The sequence below is a fragment of the Melopsittacus undulatus genome, chromosome 4, assembly GCF_012275295.1.
Source record: "Melopsittacus undulatus isolate bMelUnd1 chromosome 4, bMelUnd1.mat.Z, whole genome shotgun sequence".
NCBI classification, from domain to species: Eukaryota; Metazoa; Chordata; class Aves; order Psittaciformes; family Psittaculidae; genus Melopsittacus; species Melopsittacus undulatus.
In genome coordinates, this window is record NC_047530.1 from 55,971,461 (window position 1) to 55,991,030 (window position 19,570).

The window sequence follows — 19,570 nt, forward strand, 5'->3', positions numbered from 1 at the left end:
TGACAGCTGTTAATCTATTACCAGGAAGAAGGCAGATGTACTGTTTCTATTTTGTGGCATTATTCCTGATTTGCACAGAGGTAAGTAGGATCTGGGTCAGGTTTGTAACATATCTAAACAGAATCCCCTTATTTAATAAGAAACACAGGTTTATTTACTTCATAATTACTTTAAAAAAAAAAAACAAAAAAAAACCAAAAAAAACAAACCTCTTAAAAAAACCTAAGGAAGCTTTGCACACATTTGTATTATTATTCCCTTCCTCACCATGAAAAAGCAAAGCCTTGAAAGGAAAGAGTAGTTAAGCTAGTCTTCTGCATCCCATTCCAGTGACCCATCATCCATTCACTTCTCAGAAAGAAGTTTATATTTTTCATTTAAAATAGTACCTCTAGGATCTTTAATTCCTCATACTGCTACAACCCTGTCTACTTAGGGATGATTAAAGGCATTTAAGTTTGCAGCTAGTTTCTTTCTTAGCATTCTGCAACCTATATTTTGTACATTCACCATCTTCCCACGTGTACAATGGAAGCTCAAAGAATAAAACCTGATTATTTTCTCTGTTAATTCCATGAAGATACCTATTTATGTTGCCTATATTATGAAATGGAACAGAAATACTGAAATTGGAAGAAAAATATTTAATATTTTTTTAATTTAATTTTTAATGTAGATCTGAAAGACTGTAAGCTTCCCCTGAAATTAAAAAAAAAATAAATCTGATCATTATAATCATATGGGATAATAATAATAATAATATTGTGTTAATGCTGGCCACTTGAAGTAAAAAATCAAAATAAGATTATCATACAAAAATTACACAGTAAAGAAAACACGTAAGGAAAGACAAATTATTCCTTAGTTTGCAATCCTAGTGTTGGAAAGCTTAAGTCTTTCTTCCAAAGCTAAATATGTAACTTAAAGAAGAAAACAGTCAAAACTGAATCAAGCAAATCTGACTTGAAACTACCTGAATATCAGCCTACAAAACTGCTATTAAAATACAACCAAAACTAACAAAACACAAAAAAAAGCCCAACATGAAATACATATGAAGGATTTATTAAAAAAAAAACAAACCAACATATATTTAACATTAGACACCGAGTAATCTCACAAAGATTTCACAGGGCCTATGCAAAAGGTGTAGTATCTAATATTACCTGAACATTATACCTCTTGGTATAATATATATGTTCCAACACATAATGTTGGAAGTAGCACTCCATTAGATGATCTAGTTCCAATTTTTCTAAATTTTATCCCTTTCACAAGCAAGCTGTTTCCACTAAGGTCACTCTATAACTGGTACTGTTGAAACAGCTTTCATAAATGTACAGGCAGTATAACCTGAGCATAAGCTATGAGCTGTGATGCCACATGTCCGAAGGCCTTCTTCAGTGCCATGTCAAAGTTTGTTCAGTCCTTGACCCCTCAGAGCAATGGGAGAATACTTTTTTCCACCTGTTTGGGTTCTGATTTTAACAGGATCAGTACATTCTGAACACGAAGAATCAAATGAACTGCCTGTTTCACAATAAAGTTTCATGCTTGTTTCAGAAAAGGGAATAAGCCTGATACCACACAGTACTTCTTGACAAAGTGGTTTGCTAATGGTGACCACAACATGTTCAAACCTGTTGCACTGGAGTGGCCCATCTGTCTCTCAAGGTAACAACAAAGTTTGGCACCACTATTCAAACAAAATAACTGTTTTCCACACTTCACAGAAAAATTGCATCACCTTGTCAAATGTTTGGTTTATTCTCCACAGAGAATGCCGACTGCCAATAACATAGGAATGACCCAAGCCCCACATTAGAAAAGGGGCAGAAAAGTCCCACTTCTTGTTTGGAGTAATGTCACTAGACTAATCAAAAGGCACCAACAAAATTCTGCTGGATCTAACCACACATTTAAATATGTAGTGAGTGGCCTATAAAAAGCATACCACATTAGACATGCAATTAAGTAAATATTAATATGCTTTACATGTGCTGAACCATTTATCTAGACAATATTAAATAACATGTTTACATGAATGCAGTAAACACTAACAACTCCTACTACTGTATGTGAGATAAGGAAAGACTGAGAAAGAAGAGGAAGACATTGGAGAAGCAATTTCTCTGCATATTTTAGAAAAAAAAATCTTTCCACTAGCTTAAGAGATAATTTTTCATTGCAGGTCTGAAATAAAATTAATACGCTTCTTATTTTATTTTTGGTCAGCATATCCTTTGAAATGGCTATTTCACAAAGAGAAATGCCACCTTTGTAATTTTAATATATATTCATGTCAAATAAAATTGACAGTTCCATGTTAATAAACCTTGCTTAAGAAAAAAAAAATAATAAAAAAAATCAGTTGCTGAACTATGGTGAGTAATTAGCCCCTTAGCATCCCCTTTCTCCAGGAATGCTTCCTCCTGAGCTGGCTCTTTTAAATAGCTCCAGTCCTGGCTGCCTTTGTTGAGCCTGGAAATTGTGCACATATGAGAGAAATTAAGCCCTCATTTAACAGGGACACATGCCTGTCAAGTCCAGAGGAACAAAGGCTGATCCCTAGGGGCTACTCAGCTCCCTGAGGCTGCCACTCATTCTGTTAGCAATGCTTACCCTTTACAGATTGTATATAAAACCCAATAAATCATTTCATCTGCTCTGGTTAATATACACATGAGCCTGGGACTTTCTTCAAAGTATTTTTTTCTTTTGCTTGCAACTCTATTCATTTATTAAGAGGTGACCTATGTTTGCGAGAGTGTAGCTAGGTTTTTACCTTTATGTAATAACATTAATGTCTGTGAAGTAAACTTGAAACATTTACTGTCAGAAATAAAGACATTTGATGCTGCATCTATTTCACACAGGAAATGTTTTATTACTCTTTAATGGTCAGTAATCATCAGTGTCTATTGTATAAATTACCAGTATATTCTGTTATATATTCAGTATATTCCTCTGAAAGTTACATCTGAAATGTATGCATATTTCAGATGATAGTAAAACAACAAGATAAATAAAATGACAGATGTGTAGCCTTGCCTAGGAAGAGAATATTTTCTCAATTAAAACAAACCAAACAGGAAAGTAATACACTGAGGACACCTTTAGCTTTGTTCTTTACAAAGTGTTATCACAAAGATGCATCTATACTATCCTGGATAAAACAAAACAAAAAGGACTCTGATCATTAATAAAAAATAAAACCAAACCAAATAAAGTGATAACTGAAGTAAACGCACACAAGACAAAAATATTCATACACAATGTATCAGCTATCTCCAAGCACTCTAAGGTGGATGGGTACAATTATCCCCATATATAAATGCACACACAGAAGAGAGGGATATTTTACAGTGAATAATCGAGCAAAAACAAAGGCAAAATGAAATGTTGTCATTTCCAAGCAAGCTCATTTTTCTTTTAAAGAAAGCCTAATTCTGCACTTCTAGTATTAGACTGACATAAGCGGAGAGAACATGAACAACACCAGCTGAGGTAATGGCACCCTGCACTGCATTCAATGAAGCAAAACTCTCACCAAGTTGAGCGTGAGTTTTTCTGTATACTTGGGTGTAGGATTAAGCCAATGAAGACAAGTTACTGCTGTAGAATAAAACTAGACTAACGTGCAGATTTGTAACTTCTTTCTCCCGGATGGTGAGCACAATTTTTCAATCCCTGCTGGTAACAGGGATTGTTTATTGTTTTGTCCACTTCACAAACTTTAACTAACACATTTAAAAGCATGCTATTTCTCAAGCAACAATATTATGCTTTGTATTAAAACCACAAAATAAAGAGGGCTGACTGTTCTGACAGCTTTAATCCTGATGATACTGGGAGCCCCAAGTAAAAAGAAACTGGTACAGCATGGAGTTTTCCCTGCTCAGCAGGCAGAGAAAAAGCAGTTCTGGATTTGATAAGTAAAACCAGACATAGTCAATGGTTATATGCTAAAGCCTTGCAATTAATGGGAAACATCACTGGTCCAATGAACTTACATATCAGAGCAGTCTTTGAAAAGGCCTTTTCTCCCATCTTGTTAAAAACTTATTGACTGTACAACAGTCACAACTTTTTTCGTTTAAAGACTTGTTCATGCTCCACAGTTGTCATAGGAGAAAAGAGATAATAGGAGAAAAGGGATATCAAGACTCCAAGTCCCATCTATATATTGAGAAAAACCCACCACATGTTGTTATTGATATTTTTCACTGCAAATTTGTGTCAATATAGCCATGAAAAGTGCCTGACAGGATCATAACCTCAGTATAAGGTGCTTTATTAATACAAAGATGTGGCACCTTTTCCTGAAAGATCTGACAATCAGAAGAAACTATTGTAATAGTAGTTCATCCTACTTAAGAGTAGCAACCCCAGTTAAAAATCATCCAACCTTAGACTATAACCAAAGGCTACAATTCCATGGATATTGAAACCAAGATATTGAGAAATAATTATCTTATAAGCACAAATTCCTCTAAAGAAAGCTATTGTGCTATGCCCCCGCAATCCTAAAAGTGGCAGAAATGCAACAAATAAGCTGTTTCTTAGGAATAAAAAACTGTACAATGCAATGCATATATCTACATGTTCAGCTTAACAGGGATCTACAGCTTCTTCTCTCCCATACACACATAAAATGCATTTCTGAATAATGAACTGAACTAAAACCAAAAAGGTGAATGACTGGGTCTACTGTGCAGTCATAACAGTCAGGAATGATTCTGTAAGTACAAGTAAAGGAAAAGTAAGCCACTATCACTAAAAATAGGTTTGTCATGATAGTATTTGTCATTCCAAAGTCACAAAACAAAGACTTTCATTTTGGCAGAATGGTTCATTCCTCAATACCCGTATTGGATTTACCCGGTTAACAGAAAATCTGTTTCTAGAGTAGGCTATAAGCAACTATGGAATGCACACTGTGTAACTTCTTAGATTCTCAATATAGACATAATTTACCCAGCCTGATTTTAAACCTTGAGCAAAAACTATCAGAAACTCTGAGCCACTTTATCCACCTACCCTTTACAAATCAAAATGCAAAACATTACCGTGAAAACAAGGGAGAATATGCAAAGGTGTTATATGCTATGCATACCACTGACATAATACTTTAATAGGATATGCTGTAATTTCCTGCAATTAATATCTTAGCAGAGCTATAAGGGCTTTTTTCCAAAATTATACCATTGCATTTACAACACTAAAATTAATGTTGTGTCAACCTTTCCATTATAAGCCCCCTTCTTCTGAGGTTTATAACTTGGCTGTAAAAACATATTCTGGCCTAAAATATGGCATGCAAGTTCTTAATTTAGAAGCAGTCATTTTGATTAAATAAAAAACATTATTTAACGGCTGTTTCAAGCAAGATTTTTGAATATCCTACAAAATGTGTGCGGGACCGACAAGTAATATAAGCATTCTTCAAACAAAAAATGTTGTTGTCACAATATGTCACTGTTCAAAGGATGTTTCACTGCCATGGAAGTTGTTCCACATCTATAAGAAAAATACATGGATTTGGGAAACTACAGACTTCTTCAGTGGGAGTTGTCTCCACTTGCCTTTTTCGGTAGGCCAGTGGCTACACTTATGGTCAGTGGCTCAACCACACGGGAGACTCAAGCTTGCTGAAATGGTTTTCATTTGAGGCAGGGGAGAGGAAGAGATGAACATTTCTCTCTCTGGGTAAAGGGGACTCACTCTGGCTAAAAGCTCCAACAGAGTAAGTTAAGGCAAGTGATAAGGAGACAAAGTATGACAGAAAAGAAGATCAAGAGATTAAAGAACCACCCTATGAATTCTGAAACCACATATTTCCAGTCTGTCAAATTTCATATAAGAACTGGATCAAGTCACTTAGGAATTAGAAAATGTAACTTAGGTGTTTAAATTAGGAACTTCATCTAATCAACAGAAGGTAATTCACAGCACCTGGACTGCTTTATATATGGAGCCAAAAGTCCTAATTCAGTCACCCAAATTAGATATCTAAAATTAGATGCCCCCAAATATCTATATGCTTTTTATTCTGCCTTAAAAGAGTGTTGTGAGGATAATGCACTTCAGCTTATGAGACACTCAGATATGCAGTTACACAGGAGATGAGTATCCTGAAAATATATCACCAATAATATTCAATGAGATTAAAAAGGCAAAGCTAGAATTGGGATAGTAGAGTTCTTCTTACGAATCACTCACGTCAGAGCAAAAAAGAAGTGCCTAACTCCTCCTCTGAGAAAAGTCTGATTCTGTATATATCTTATATAAATTGCTATGTCAAATAAGGAATCTCAAGTCTGTGCTTAGGCTATTAGGTGTACACTGTGCTACAACGTTTATTTTGTTACCTGTAGCAAGTTCTCATACTACTCATTAATCTACCTGATCTACATTTAAAACCAACTATATGTTCCTCTAACTGGTAAATCTCTTATTTACAGAATAAAAATGAAAAATATATTACTTTAAAACAAAGTTCCCTAACTCAGAAGTGCCCTTTCATACTGTGAGGCAGTGATGTGCCTCAAGATGGATTTTACACTTGACCATCAACTGTGAATTTCTTTGCTTTTAATATTTGGCGTTACAACTTTAATGTTTTCTTAACATGCTGTCATTTTGGGTGGAAGAATAAGATATATACATCATTTCATAATGCACCATTGTATACTATTTACATCATTTATTTTCTTTTTATTGAATGATTGCAAACTTCAATTTAAAATTAATAACATTTTGTGGGAGTTACTGCATATGAATTAAGTGTGGTGATGTCAGTGTATCCCTCTGGAATTTTAAAGATATTTCACTGTGTTATATCATGTGTCGCACAGTATATCAATTTTTATTTCCCATCCCTCAAGTACGGAATGCACACTGTGTAACTTCTTAGATTCTCAATATAGACATAATTTACCCAAGATGTGCAAATGCCCAACTTGCTGAAGATGATATATACAAGATTTATATAGAAGACTAGTTCTTCCAAGCAAGGAAGCCTTGCATACAACACAAGTCACTATATTATCTATTATTTGGGGAGAGGGGCTTCTAACGCAACAGACAAAAGGAGTCAGGGTGCAAACTGCAGCCATAAACCAGCTTTTCCTTACTTAACAACAACTTTAAAACTAGATAGGTAAATTCCAGACAAGCCCACTCACCTTTCCTTGGGAGCTATGCTTTGACATTTTTGCAAGTGTCTGGGTTATCTGGTTGAACAAGACAGTGAACATTAGTAATATACACTCACTTTACTTTTACATATATGCCATCAAATGTATACCAAATGTTAAACAGAATCTGGTCTGCTCATTTACCAGTTCATATATACTACTACTTCCTTTATGTGAATTCATAATTCCTGGATGCATTCAGACAGCAATGCACTTACTTCTTCCTCGCTATCACGACATTAAATATATTTAAAATACATTTTTTTTTATGCACAAACTGATTCAGTAATACACTTGCATTCTGTAGCATTCCCAGAATTAAAACTAAAAACTATATTGATTCTGTAGGCCAGGATTTAGTCCACCTAGTAAATTTAAGATTTTACTCTGAGATTTTAAAAAGCACTTTACAATTTATTTGTACTATCACAATTTATAAAGTACTATTACAATTTTAAAAGTACTTTACAATATTCATTACAAATTATTAAGATTTTGGCCTTTTTATGTGGGGCTGTACTTCATCATTTCTCCAAATACCTGCTTCTGCAAACAGAAATTTTGACCTGATACCACATTCCAGTCTTGCCTGTATATCTGAATATTGCCATAAAACGAGTAATTTTAATATTAACATTTATTCACTATTTTCTTTATTTACCACCTCCTGATAAGTGTGTCAAATACTGTACTTGGTTTTGTTTGCATTTGGTTTGTTTTGGTTTTTAAATGTAATGTAAATTGTGATTGTTTTCCCTCTTGGTCATCACATGGTTGTCAATCACAAAAGTCATCACTGAAAAAGTAACTAATTAGAAATGAAAGGCCAGTATCTTACACAATTTCTGTCAGTCCTGGGAATGTTTCAATGTAACGCTGATGTAAGACCTGAAAAAGAGCTGATGTGCTGTTTTTTTCCAACTACATCTATTTGTCTAATAAAAGAAATTACATGCCCTAAAACTCCTGCCTTATTCATATCTTTGATATTCAAACCACCTCATATGAGATGCTGAATTCTGCTAAACTTACGTAACAACACTTAGATATACAAGTCATCAAATCCTGGCTATGCAAGTATTACTCAAGCAAATAAGACATCACAGGACCAGTCCCATTGGTAGGTTGCCAGTCAGCTCAATTTCTGCTCCCTGTTATCCATTTTAGTTTGTGCACATGCCACATAGGAGGGAAATTGGTTTTCAGTGCTGGAGCAAATACTGCATTATTATTGCATTATTGCAAATTTTGCAATATTGCAAAGATTACATTATGCAGACTGACAGAAGGTGCAATGCATTCCTGTACTAACAGAGGAATAGCATCAGAGAAGCTCAGAAGGGTATAATCTCTACCACACTCTTTGGGAGACAGACAAGGATGCCTGGACCAGAAAGCACTGAGGCTGCCACAGCATGTCGCTCCATGCTTGGTTGGAACAGGCAGACCACCAGCTGAGAGTGACCCCTGGGCAGCAGTACAGGTGGGTAGCAAATATTTGCTTGATCCTCTGCTGTTATTTAGGAGCTGGTATAATCTGCCCTTAAATTAAGAGGGCTCAAAATCTGAAGCCCTACTCTAAGCAAAGGTTGTAGAACGAGTGTTTGGGCTCAATAGAATCAATGAGATTTTAGCTCCTGGCTCTGACAAAGGCATGGCTGAGAACAAGCCCTTAAGCCACTGGCAAGATTGCAGTGCAGCACACCCAGAGCAAATGAAGCAGCAGTACTTGACTGGGGATGCCTGTCCCTTCATTTCCAATTTTAAAACACAAGTGGGAGAGGGAAAGTGGGAGGGCAGCTACTATCACTTTCTCCACCAACATGAGCCTGAGAAACAATGGCATTTACTCTGGTTTAACTAATTTACACACATCAGATCACGCTCGGCGCTCATGTGCCAAAGTCCTATTCTTCAAGTCTGTTGAAATACCACTTTCTGAAACATGTGTGCTAACATTTGGCCAACACCACCACAAGATCATTTTATTAACTTGTAGCTGATTTCATAGACTGCTGCTCATGTTGCTAACATATGCTATTCTACCATTTACTGCTCTATAATTAGAGAAGTCATATGAAAGAGATACACAAGGCTTAATTTTTGCATTAAATACAAATTGTTTAGACATGGGTAGGCGAAACAAAGCTATTTAAAGGAAAAAAGAAAAAAATACAGTGAATTGGAAAACAGCAAGACAGCTAATTTAACTCTTAGACCGTCACAATACAGATCTTTAAAAACCCAACCCCCACCTCAAGACTGCATACAGTTTTAAGGACTGTGTTAAAAGTCAAACCCAGAAGTACTTTCTGCTTTGCCAGGATAAATCTTGTTTCCAGGGGCTGAGTGCCTCAGGAGCAGAGCAGCTAGAAGGATCCTTGCAACGAGGTACCAAGGCGCAAGACCAGATGCTTAAGTGTAGCTCAGGAGGGGTGAAGGTTTAGCACACACAGTGTATCTTTCTGCTTAGGTCACCACCACATTGTCATGTCACTTCTCTTTCCACACAGCTGACAGAAAATACCAAACCAGCCAGCCACGAAGGTGGCTTCTGTTGGAAGAAGTTGGCCTATAGACCTTTTGCTTGGGTAATTATCAAATAATCACTTCAGACATTATTAATAAGACATTATGTAATAATAAATAAACTACAAAACATCTGACTTTGATGTTTAACATATTCATCTTTCCTCCATTGGATTAGTTTCCATTTTCACTAAGCAAATCAGGAGCTGGACGGGAGCTGCGATGCCATGCATACAGCAGAGCCCCATGAACTTGAATCAAAGCCTTAGCAGCCAACTACACATTACGTGCACATAACAGCATTTCTTGTTTCCATGTGTATACAATTGCATTGCAAAATGGATCTAGACACAGATTTATTTTTTTTAAACTGAACTGTTAGAAAAAAATAAAGAAAAGAAAAAAGATATCAATGACAGCTGGGAGCCTATTCATAAACAAACTGGAATTTAAAAGAAACGTATCCTTTCTGCTGTAAATTAACAAACTGCAGCTCCAGTTTATTAAGCCACCAGAATAATTTACATTTCTACTGCCATAATCTTGACTGCCTATAAATTACAGTACTTTTACCTATTCTTTAATCCAGAAACATCATTATTAAAATGTTTGATGCAGGCTACAGTGCATCTATCATTACTTGTAAAAGTTAATTAGATTAGATAAAAGAAATAATTAGATTTGCATTTTTATCCTGGATTTAAACTTCCAAAGAAGATCACAACAGTGTGCCTGTGGGCAATTAAAAACAGCATACAGCAGTGAAATATAAAGGCAAAAAAGGTCTGTTTTTTCTAAGTAATTTGTGATTGAAGATACAATTACAAAATATTTTAAGGGTTTGCTGAAGCTGGGGGCTATTCCTAGACTTCTAAGCTTTGTTTATAACTCTTGCTCTCTTTCAAGGGAGTATCTGATCTGTGTACCCTGCCAATAGAAGTATCAAATTGCTTTCAATGGCTTTATTTGGTCCTGTTCAGAGCTTGCTGGAAGGGGATCAGTTTCATGATCGATAACTAAGAAAAAAAATAAAAGAAAAGAAACAAAGGTGGGGGAGAATATTCCCTAGTGCCAGAACAGTAGCATTGCAATTGTTTCTTGCTTGTCAATGCTAAATACAGTTTACAGAGACAACTTCAAGAGCGTAACTGAACTCACAATAACTGGATTCCAGCTTGTGCGTTTTCAGCAAGCTCACTGCAAGGAGCTTTAACCTGTCTCCAAAAGGTAATAAATGAAAGGTTTGGCTCTTAAAAATTGCAGGTCAGTTACATACTTAATGATGAAGCATATCTTTAAATCTATTTCTGCTATTATTATCCTAGCAAAAAATTAATTAACCAGGTCAGAGAGGCTATGAGGGCTAATGTGGAATGTAATTATTCCTGATCTTTAGACATGTACTTCACATAAAGAGATAGTCCTTATTCAGCTCACCAGGTTACCTGAATTGTCAGTAGTTAATCATGGATAAGAAAAGACTCATTGGTTCAGCGTCTTAAGTGTGATTCAAAAGATTCCTATTCAAGGACAGTTTAAATAGTTGTAACTTTTATGTTACTATTCTTTTGTTTGTTTACTATCACAATAATCATACTCACTCTTTCTGACCGAAAGACAAAATTCAAGAAGATTAATATGAAAATACAGCAGATGAATGCATAGATTAAAACCTGAAAAAATAATTAGGAATTATTTCTAGTGGCTGAATTAAAACAGAATACTTATGAGGAAGCCAGTTTTTCCACGCAATGGAAATCATACTGATTTGAACAGAAAATTAAATGCTCTGCAATGACACTAAGTATAGTACAGGGAAATAAGGTGAAGAGAAATGATCCAAATGAAAGCAATTTGGGTCACCTGTCACAGTAATACCCATGACGAGTTTTTGCGGAGAAGCTGAATAACCATTGCCTTTTTTAAACATTTCAGCCAAAATTTAGGACTTGCCCTAATGAAGCCTGCCCACCAGAGGAGGGAAGCCTGCAAATGCTCATCCCTTAAATATACACATCCCCACACCCCTGAGGGAAATCCTACCTATAGCAAGATGCTCCAAGCATCAGTGAGATCAACTCCCTTGTTCAGCTGAATGTGGTGGGGTCAGAAGCAGTCCTCAAGCCTCAGACTGAAAGAACTGAATTCTGGCAAAAAGGCACAGAATTCACAGGGATTTCAGGGCCTCAAGCAGTTTTCAAGGTTAGAACCGTTCTAGACATGCAAGCCTTGCCTCCTTCCAGCAGCCTAATACTGTTCACTGTTTCTGTTCACCATAAAAATAATCATTGGAGAACTGAGACAGTGTGTACACCGCAGTTTTCTACTTTTTTATGAATTCCACCCAGAGAAACCAGTGTGACTTCTGTATTGGTACTGAGGTTTCCTGGGAAGATGATAGATGGGGACCTGAGAAAACCAGCACCGCAGTGTCCTTTAGCTGCCTCTTGCTTTAATTCCATTTCATCTGTAGCCCTTAAAGAGCTACACATCCCAACTGCAACACTTGTCACCAATTCAATAGCAGCAAACCTATTACAAACTGCAGAGGCAACTTAGTAACTAACTTTACTCCCAAGCAACTTCTGGCTACCAAAGAAGTTGTCACAAAATTACAAATGAATAAATAAACAAACCATTTGGCTCACAAGCAAATGGACTATGTAAACTGGTATTTAGCTGAGGAAATAATCTCCTAACAAGCATTTTTTTTAGTAATGTCCTCATAAAATCAATGTGTGTTTGAGATGGCATCTGTTCAACTTGCCTAGTGCTTCATACTGGAACCTACAATGTTCTTTAGGCAATAAGATGCCCACTACCAATCTGGCTAACCAGCTGGGAAAGGAAGCAGACCTCACTGCCTCAAATACACTGATTAGATTCCTGTAAAGATAAATAAAGAGGCCAAACTACTGAGATCTATGGAGTAAGAGTAGCTCATAAGGGTAAGAATTTTGAAGCAAATTTAGGGAAGGATCACCAATAAATAATTTAGCTCGGATGAACAGAACAATCATTAAAACACTTCTTTGCATACATGTCTAAGAGAGGATTGGAAAGAAAACTTGGGGAGTTTTCAGCACTATGTAAGAGAAAAATTGGGAGTAAAGAAGAAACTGAACCTGCAACCTATTTCAGAATGAACCTGCAACATATTCTAAGACCACATTTCCCTAGAGTCAGTGGAAGGGTAAAGCTACTGGAAAGTATTAAGTCAATTTAAACATAAAGTACCTTTGAACTTTTTACTGCAAAGCAGGATACTTCCCAGTAGAACATATGCAAGTAACTATTCTGTTTAGCAGACACCTATGTTTGTCTTAACTCTTATGGCAAGTTGAGATTCTTTTGCAGGACACTTTGTTTTCTGAAACCAGACTTGCAAATGGTGTATCTTTTCCTTTCACTATTACTATGTCTCTTCTATCTTTATGTACACCTAACACAAACATGCAGTCTTCAAACGGAAATGACAATAACTGTGCTTTAAAATTCAATTGTGTCTTTCATCCCTTGTGTCAATGCATTTATGTATGTTGACTAAACTCATTTAAGTGTAACCAAAATTGTCACCTGCATTACAATATTTACAAGAGCACTTACAACCATTCCTTCGGGATGAGGGAAGGAAAAATTCAGTTTTGGCATCTAGTAACATGGCAATCAGCTGAGTAAAGAAAAAAGGTCCAAGCTTATAAGAAACGATTGGCAGCACAATCATTTGTCAGACCAAACCAAAATAAAACAAAGAGGTAATAGTCACATGTTAACAGTGTGTCTACCTACATGATGCTCCCTATATATTTGCACAAAATTAAACCAGGTTCTGAGTACAAGTACCCATAATTGAATACCTCCAGAACACAAAGGTACAGTTACTCCAAAAGTATATGGAACACGTATACCTGTGGGTCTTTGTAGAGAGCAGACTGGTCCCAAGGACTTAGTACTGTCTCAATCCTATTCTACAGCTGTTAGCTTTAGTTAATGAAATGGAAAACATTCTTCTAACCTTCTTATATAGCAACTTTTGCCTTTGTGGAATAAGGAAATCTATAAAAAATGATCAAGATTGCTTTTACTTGACAAAATACAAGTCAAACTGATTGCAGATTTCAGAATTAAAGACAAGATTTTAAGAAACACTTAATAACTTACAGAAGTAGACTCTGCTCATTGAAGAAAAGCTCTTTCCACCAAAAAGATGTTTGACAATAATTTTCTAAAACACAAAGACCCTCCATAAAGAGCATCTTTACCGAGTCTTGTTAGAAAAGCATGTGGCTGCTTTATTTTAAATCCTTCCCTCTCCACAAATGGAATTAAGTATAATCAGAAGAGAGCAATAAAACACACTGACCTGAATTTGCTGCTGCAGTAGATTGATTTTGTGCTGCTGTTGCAGAAGTTGCTGCTGTTGTCTTGCAATCTATTAGAAATAAAATTGCCATTAAATTAAAACAGTAATATTGAAACTTTAATATTATTGAGTGGAAAACATCTTATTAGCTATTCTTTATTATATTTTTATTAAGCATCGTTTATTTCAAAAAAAGAAAAAAGGATATTTTAGGGGTATGTGATGCAAACACTTTAAATGCAACATAAAACCCATAAAAGTCTTGTTAGCCAGTAAGAAATATGTATTTTAAACACTTGGGCCTTAATTCCACAAAGCACAGAAACATGGGTTTATCTGCGTGCATGTGAATAATCTCATCACTATTCAACAAAGTGTTTAAGCCTGTGGTGATCTTTGACTATGATGCATTCCTGTTAGCTACAATAGGAATGAAACACATGCTTAAAATTAAGTGCTTTGTTGAATGGAAATGGGATTACGCAGGTGCTTAAGATTAAACACACATTTTCCTGCTTTGCTGAACTGAAGCCTTAGCTAATAGTGAAACATTTATAAATACAAGGTCCCAGGGTAAGCTTCTCTAACTTCATTCACAATGAGCAGCACATTACTTTCCTTGTAAATCTCAAAGTCTTCCTTGGAACTACTTAAGTAGGGCCTCATTCTGTACAAAAGCAGTACCTGATATTCAGTAACTCATCCTCAGCACAACCCTGTGAAATACATAGATATTCCTACCCTCATTTGGTAGCTTCAGTAAGGGATCTGGAGGGTAAAGTTTCACTCTATCCTTTCGCTAACATAGACAGGGAGAAGCAAATATTCAGGGTAGGGAACACTAAGATGCTAAGGAGAGAGAATCTGCCACAAACACCCCACCCCCTGAGTCCCACAGAGAATCTAAAATCAGTATGTAAGAGCAGAAAGCAAACAGGATCCAGACCTTGGACCACAGAGCTATTTCCTGCAAGGAGTAGCAGGTACTGCTGCTACAGAGAAAAAGTTTAAGGGCTGAGGCAACAACTGGACTTCTGCTTTAGAAGGGTAACTGTGCAGCAGATAGAAACAAGGTCAAGATTTGTGTTTCCTGGAAATCCTAGCCTCAGCACTTCTGCTACCTTCATTTCTTAAACATCATTTCCCCTCCTATAAATATTTATCTAGAGCAGAATAACCACATAAAACAGCAAGAAGTGGTGACAAAGGTAGTCTGGTCACTCAAATCCTCTCTTTCAGTTTTGGCAAACACCCTCCTGATCTCCTTCCCTCCCCACCATTTTCTGAACACACTTTCTTTGTTATAAACAGAGAAAAGCAAGTAAAATGTTTTTATGATTAAAAAACACAGGAATGTAGCAAGATTGATTTGGAAATAAACAGTCACATAGTTTTAGTGCAAACTGTTCAGGTTAACTCAAAAGGAATCTGCAGTTATGTGTTAACAGCTTGTAATTGTGCACACAGGGATCAAGTCTCATTTCCTTAATCTCTCACTTTGTCACCTGGAAATCACTCCATGATTTTTTTCACTGTATACTCTGTGTATTTTTTATACATACAAATATATATACATATTTTTATACAAAAAAATACCCTGTAATTTTTTGCACTGCTACAGTTAAAACTCACTTTTGCCTGGGACACCAACACAAAACTCATAATATTTTATGTCTTTCATACAGCCTGAAAGAGACAAACTAAGGTCTACATGATTCTGAGGCTGGATCAAGGCAAAGCACCTCAAAGAAAAGGAATCAGGCAACTATCATATCCCACTACATTGATGCTTGTAAGAGGGACTGAACTCCCTTTATGAGCCTCCTGTTCAAATATTACTGGACAAATCTCCCAGTGAAGTCAATAAAAATATGGTGTATGAAGACATGAAGAAGCATGCCCTAGTCTGCTAGTGAAAAAGGCAGCTCAAACAGCTAGCAGACTGTCTGCCCAAGTAACCCATGGGCAGCTCCTAAGACCTCAGATCACCTGTTGCCAGATTAGGGATCAGCAGTAGTGTCTACATTTGGAAAAGCAACTCTAAAGGTAACTGTGCTACAGAGAATATTTAAAATCCTGTATGAGTGCTTGAGTTACTATTTTTAATGAGCAATATACTAATTGTGCTATTCCACCTCAAAAATGTAGTGCTTGTCACCGAGGACAAGCTCTGTTGGGTTTATGTGCACATTGTCCCTGTGTACCAGTGAAGGTAATAGAAAGATTATCATGATATCTAGCTTTGGAAAAGAATTCTTTGTAATTTCACATTGAAATCAGATACCACATGGAGCTGCATCATGGGTGTTTATTTCTAAGTGTTGTATCTTTTTTCACAGACCCAGTAGCCTTTGTCCAGAATTGTTTGGTGCTGCTGCTGACCTGGCTACTTAAAAGGGGAAGCTATAGCCAAGGCAAGGATGAGATTTTTGTGTCTATGTGCAAAGGCACTGATCTGCTGGAGTTCAGACTGCTTGTGAACAGCTTTTTGTACGTGTATGTACAATTTAATACCCTTTCAATAGGCATTTCCTGATGAAAACCAGAAATATACCCAAAAACATCTAATGTCAATGGTTCCTCTTAGATGGAACAGTACGGTGATACAAAATGTATCCAACACCCTGCAATGCAATTACCATAGCATAGTCTTGATGTATAGGCTTGACACAGTGAAGTAGGGTACACAAGCACCATGTGGCTCAAATTCTGAATTTTATTTGCCTATCGGTTGAGCTACATGCTCGCTTCATTGAGCATGACAACCTAGTTTTAAGTGTCATTTAATTTTCATTTTGAAATATAATTACAAAGTGTTCACTGTAAGATATCACTCGTCTGCAAATGTGTCAAGATTAATTTGTGCTAGCTTATTCACAAGTGTCAATAGTTAATTACTGTGTCATCTCTGGATGGCTAAATGACATTCTAACTTCTGATTTTTTACAGTGTTCCTTTATGTTATTTTCCATTAGGGGATGAGTCCATATTCCTACATGTGGGCAAATACTCAAGCACATAAAATACCAGACGTCACAACTCATTAAAATCAACAGAGCATATATTGCTGTATATATCCTATAAAATACATTTAACTGAAAAGATAATTCTAGTAATAATGTCAGATTCCTAAAAACCACACATTAATTTGGATCTGTCTGATCTAATGCCTAGGGGACTAGTGTATGGAATCACTGTTGTTACACTTTTGTACAATGAGAAAAGGACAGCTCTTTGCACAACAGCAGTTCTTTAATTTTTTCTTTTTTTTCAAGAAACCCCCCAAAACACAAAACAAACAAACAAAAAACCTACAAAAAAGCCCCATATCAAACCTTACTTGTAGAAGATATTTGAAGGTTTAAAGATGCTTAAGGTTTTTTGTTCAATTATTTTCTTGTCAAAAAGAGGAAGAGTTAAATAATGGTTATAGTCTGGCTTATTTGTAACTCCCAAATTTGCATGTCAATGCAAGAAACAAGAACTGTGAAATCTATCAAATGCCATTTATTCTGTGAAAGAAATTATTTGAATGCCCACACCCACTTTTTTTTCTCACGGTCCTATAATATTTCTCCTTTCTGGAAAAAGATGTCATTCCTGAAGATATTTAACCTTTGTTAACAAAAAAGATGAAAGGAAGCACCATGCAGAACAGTGTTTATGGTAGGCATTCTGCATGAGACATTTTTGCACATTTCTTTCTTGGAGCCTCACCTGTTCTTGCTGTTGGCGAGCAAGGTCCATTTGCTGCCGTTGCTTTTCAATTTGAGAGGCTGCCAGCTTTTTCTGTTCGTCATGGGCAGCCAAGAGCTGCTCCCGTAAGCTGATCAGCTGGGTGATCATAGTAGAGAGCTGTCGCTCTTTTTCTGCCAGGCTTTCTGGTGTACCTAAGTGTGCAGGAAAGATTGACTGTAAATATGAGATAGACAATAGCTACCAAGCAATAGTCACAAAGAATGGCTGAATTTCCAACATGCTTATTTCAAGTGGCAGCTTGCATATATATTTTACTAACAAATCCCAAAAGAATAATCTAGCACATAGCTTTGCTGTGCCCTAAGCAGTGGAAGATATAACAGAAATTGAAGCAGAAAAGATATAGAGTATTTCTTTTTTTTCTGACAGGAGTAATTAACGATACACTGTGTACACATCCCTATATCTTTTCCATCTAAATCTGCCCACTGTGATAAATACAGTCACAATTTATTAGACATAATTTTCCTTAACTTTATATATTTAACTGTGGATTTTTGGTTTTGGTTTTTGTTTGAGGTTTCTTTTTCCCCCCCAAGTATGTAAAAACACACAAAAAAATAGTTAAAAGATGCTGTTCAGTGGAAGGATCAGTTTAATAGTTTATTGATCATTTCTCTAAAATACCCATATATCTGGTAGGTCATTTGGGTAAATGTAAGCTTTGGTTATGGAATGTGAATTGAAAAAGAGCTCTACTTGTCCCTAAGAGAAATGCTAACCTGAGAAGATGGCTTAAAAATTTTCATGTAACTTTCAAAGTTTACTCTACAGAGAGCACTTAATTAATATGAAACTACGGTACATTTATTCTTTGCACTAATGATGCTTAATGGTCTGTTTATGGGTAAATTGCATGGGTCTCCTAAGTAGAGAGTACAGGGTCCTTTTGCAAATCAATCCAAAAATACCCTATCTCATGTATGAACCTATTACTCTGTCACAAACAGCAGTGTCAGCTTCTATATTTTTGAGCTGTATTCTGCATTTCCTTGTGTGAGCATCTCAGACCCACAGCTCTGTAAGAGGTAATATAATTACAGTAAGGTAGCAGTTGAGGAATATTGGAAGAACATCTGAAAGGGGTTTACAGTAGAAAGTGGGATAAATGAAGCAATTTTATGTTGTACAGGAGAACTGAGAGATAAGTGAACCAAATCAAGAACTGGGTCTGTAACCTGCCACAGTGATATGAGAAGTGGCACAAAAGAGAGGGTATTCACGTATTTCCTTTCTTCCATTCAAAATAGAGGACTGTGATAAAGTCATAGGACTTCTGAAGAGGAAGAAAATGTGTGAGGAAGAGGATCTGGGAGGGAATGGAGAAACTGCCACCAAAATTATGACTCCACATTCTTACCAGCAGTAAGACGGATATCTTCTAGGGAAGAGAAGAAAGAGGTTGACAGGTTTCATAAGGAGTGGGAAGACAAAATAGACTCCTGACAAGCAGGTGAAAAACCCAAGATGCTCTACTACATTATGCTATGATGGGACCAATATGATTCTTAAACAGAATTTCATTTGCAAAAGCAGCATAGAAGTAAATCTGTGTCTGTAAGTTTTTTCCATGGAAAAAGAAACTGCATGGCTTAAGTTATCCAGTCTAAACAAAACAAACTCCCAGAAATAAGGGTACCTGTTAGTTTCATAATTGCATTTAATGACATAAAGTACAGAAAATATTCTATTTCTCAGCCACTGTTAACTATCTTAGTTT

The 19,570-nt window shown here is 36.2% G+C and overlaps 1 protein-coding gene across 1 annotated transcript in view; it reads right to left on the bottom strand.

Annotated features, from left to right (window-relative positions):
- SOX6 (SRY-box transcription factor 6) overlaps window positions 1-19,570 on the bottom strand; it is a 254,326-nt gene that overhangs the window by 125,075 nt on the left and 109,681 nt on the right. Inside the window, exons 5-6 of the mRNA XM_005153268.3 lie at window positions 17,809-17,981; window positions 14,092-14,160 (exon numbers count right to left, since the gene is read on the bottom strand). Of these exons, the coding sequence (XP_005153325.1) occupies window positions 14,092-14,160; window positions 17,809-17,981 (242 nt within the window). The remainder of the gene's footprint in view (window positions 1-14,091; window positions 14,161-17,808; window positions 17,982-19,570) is intronic.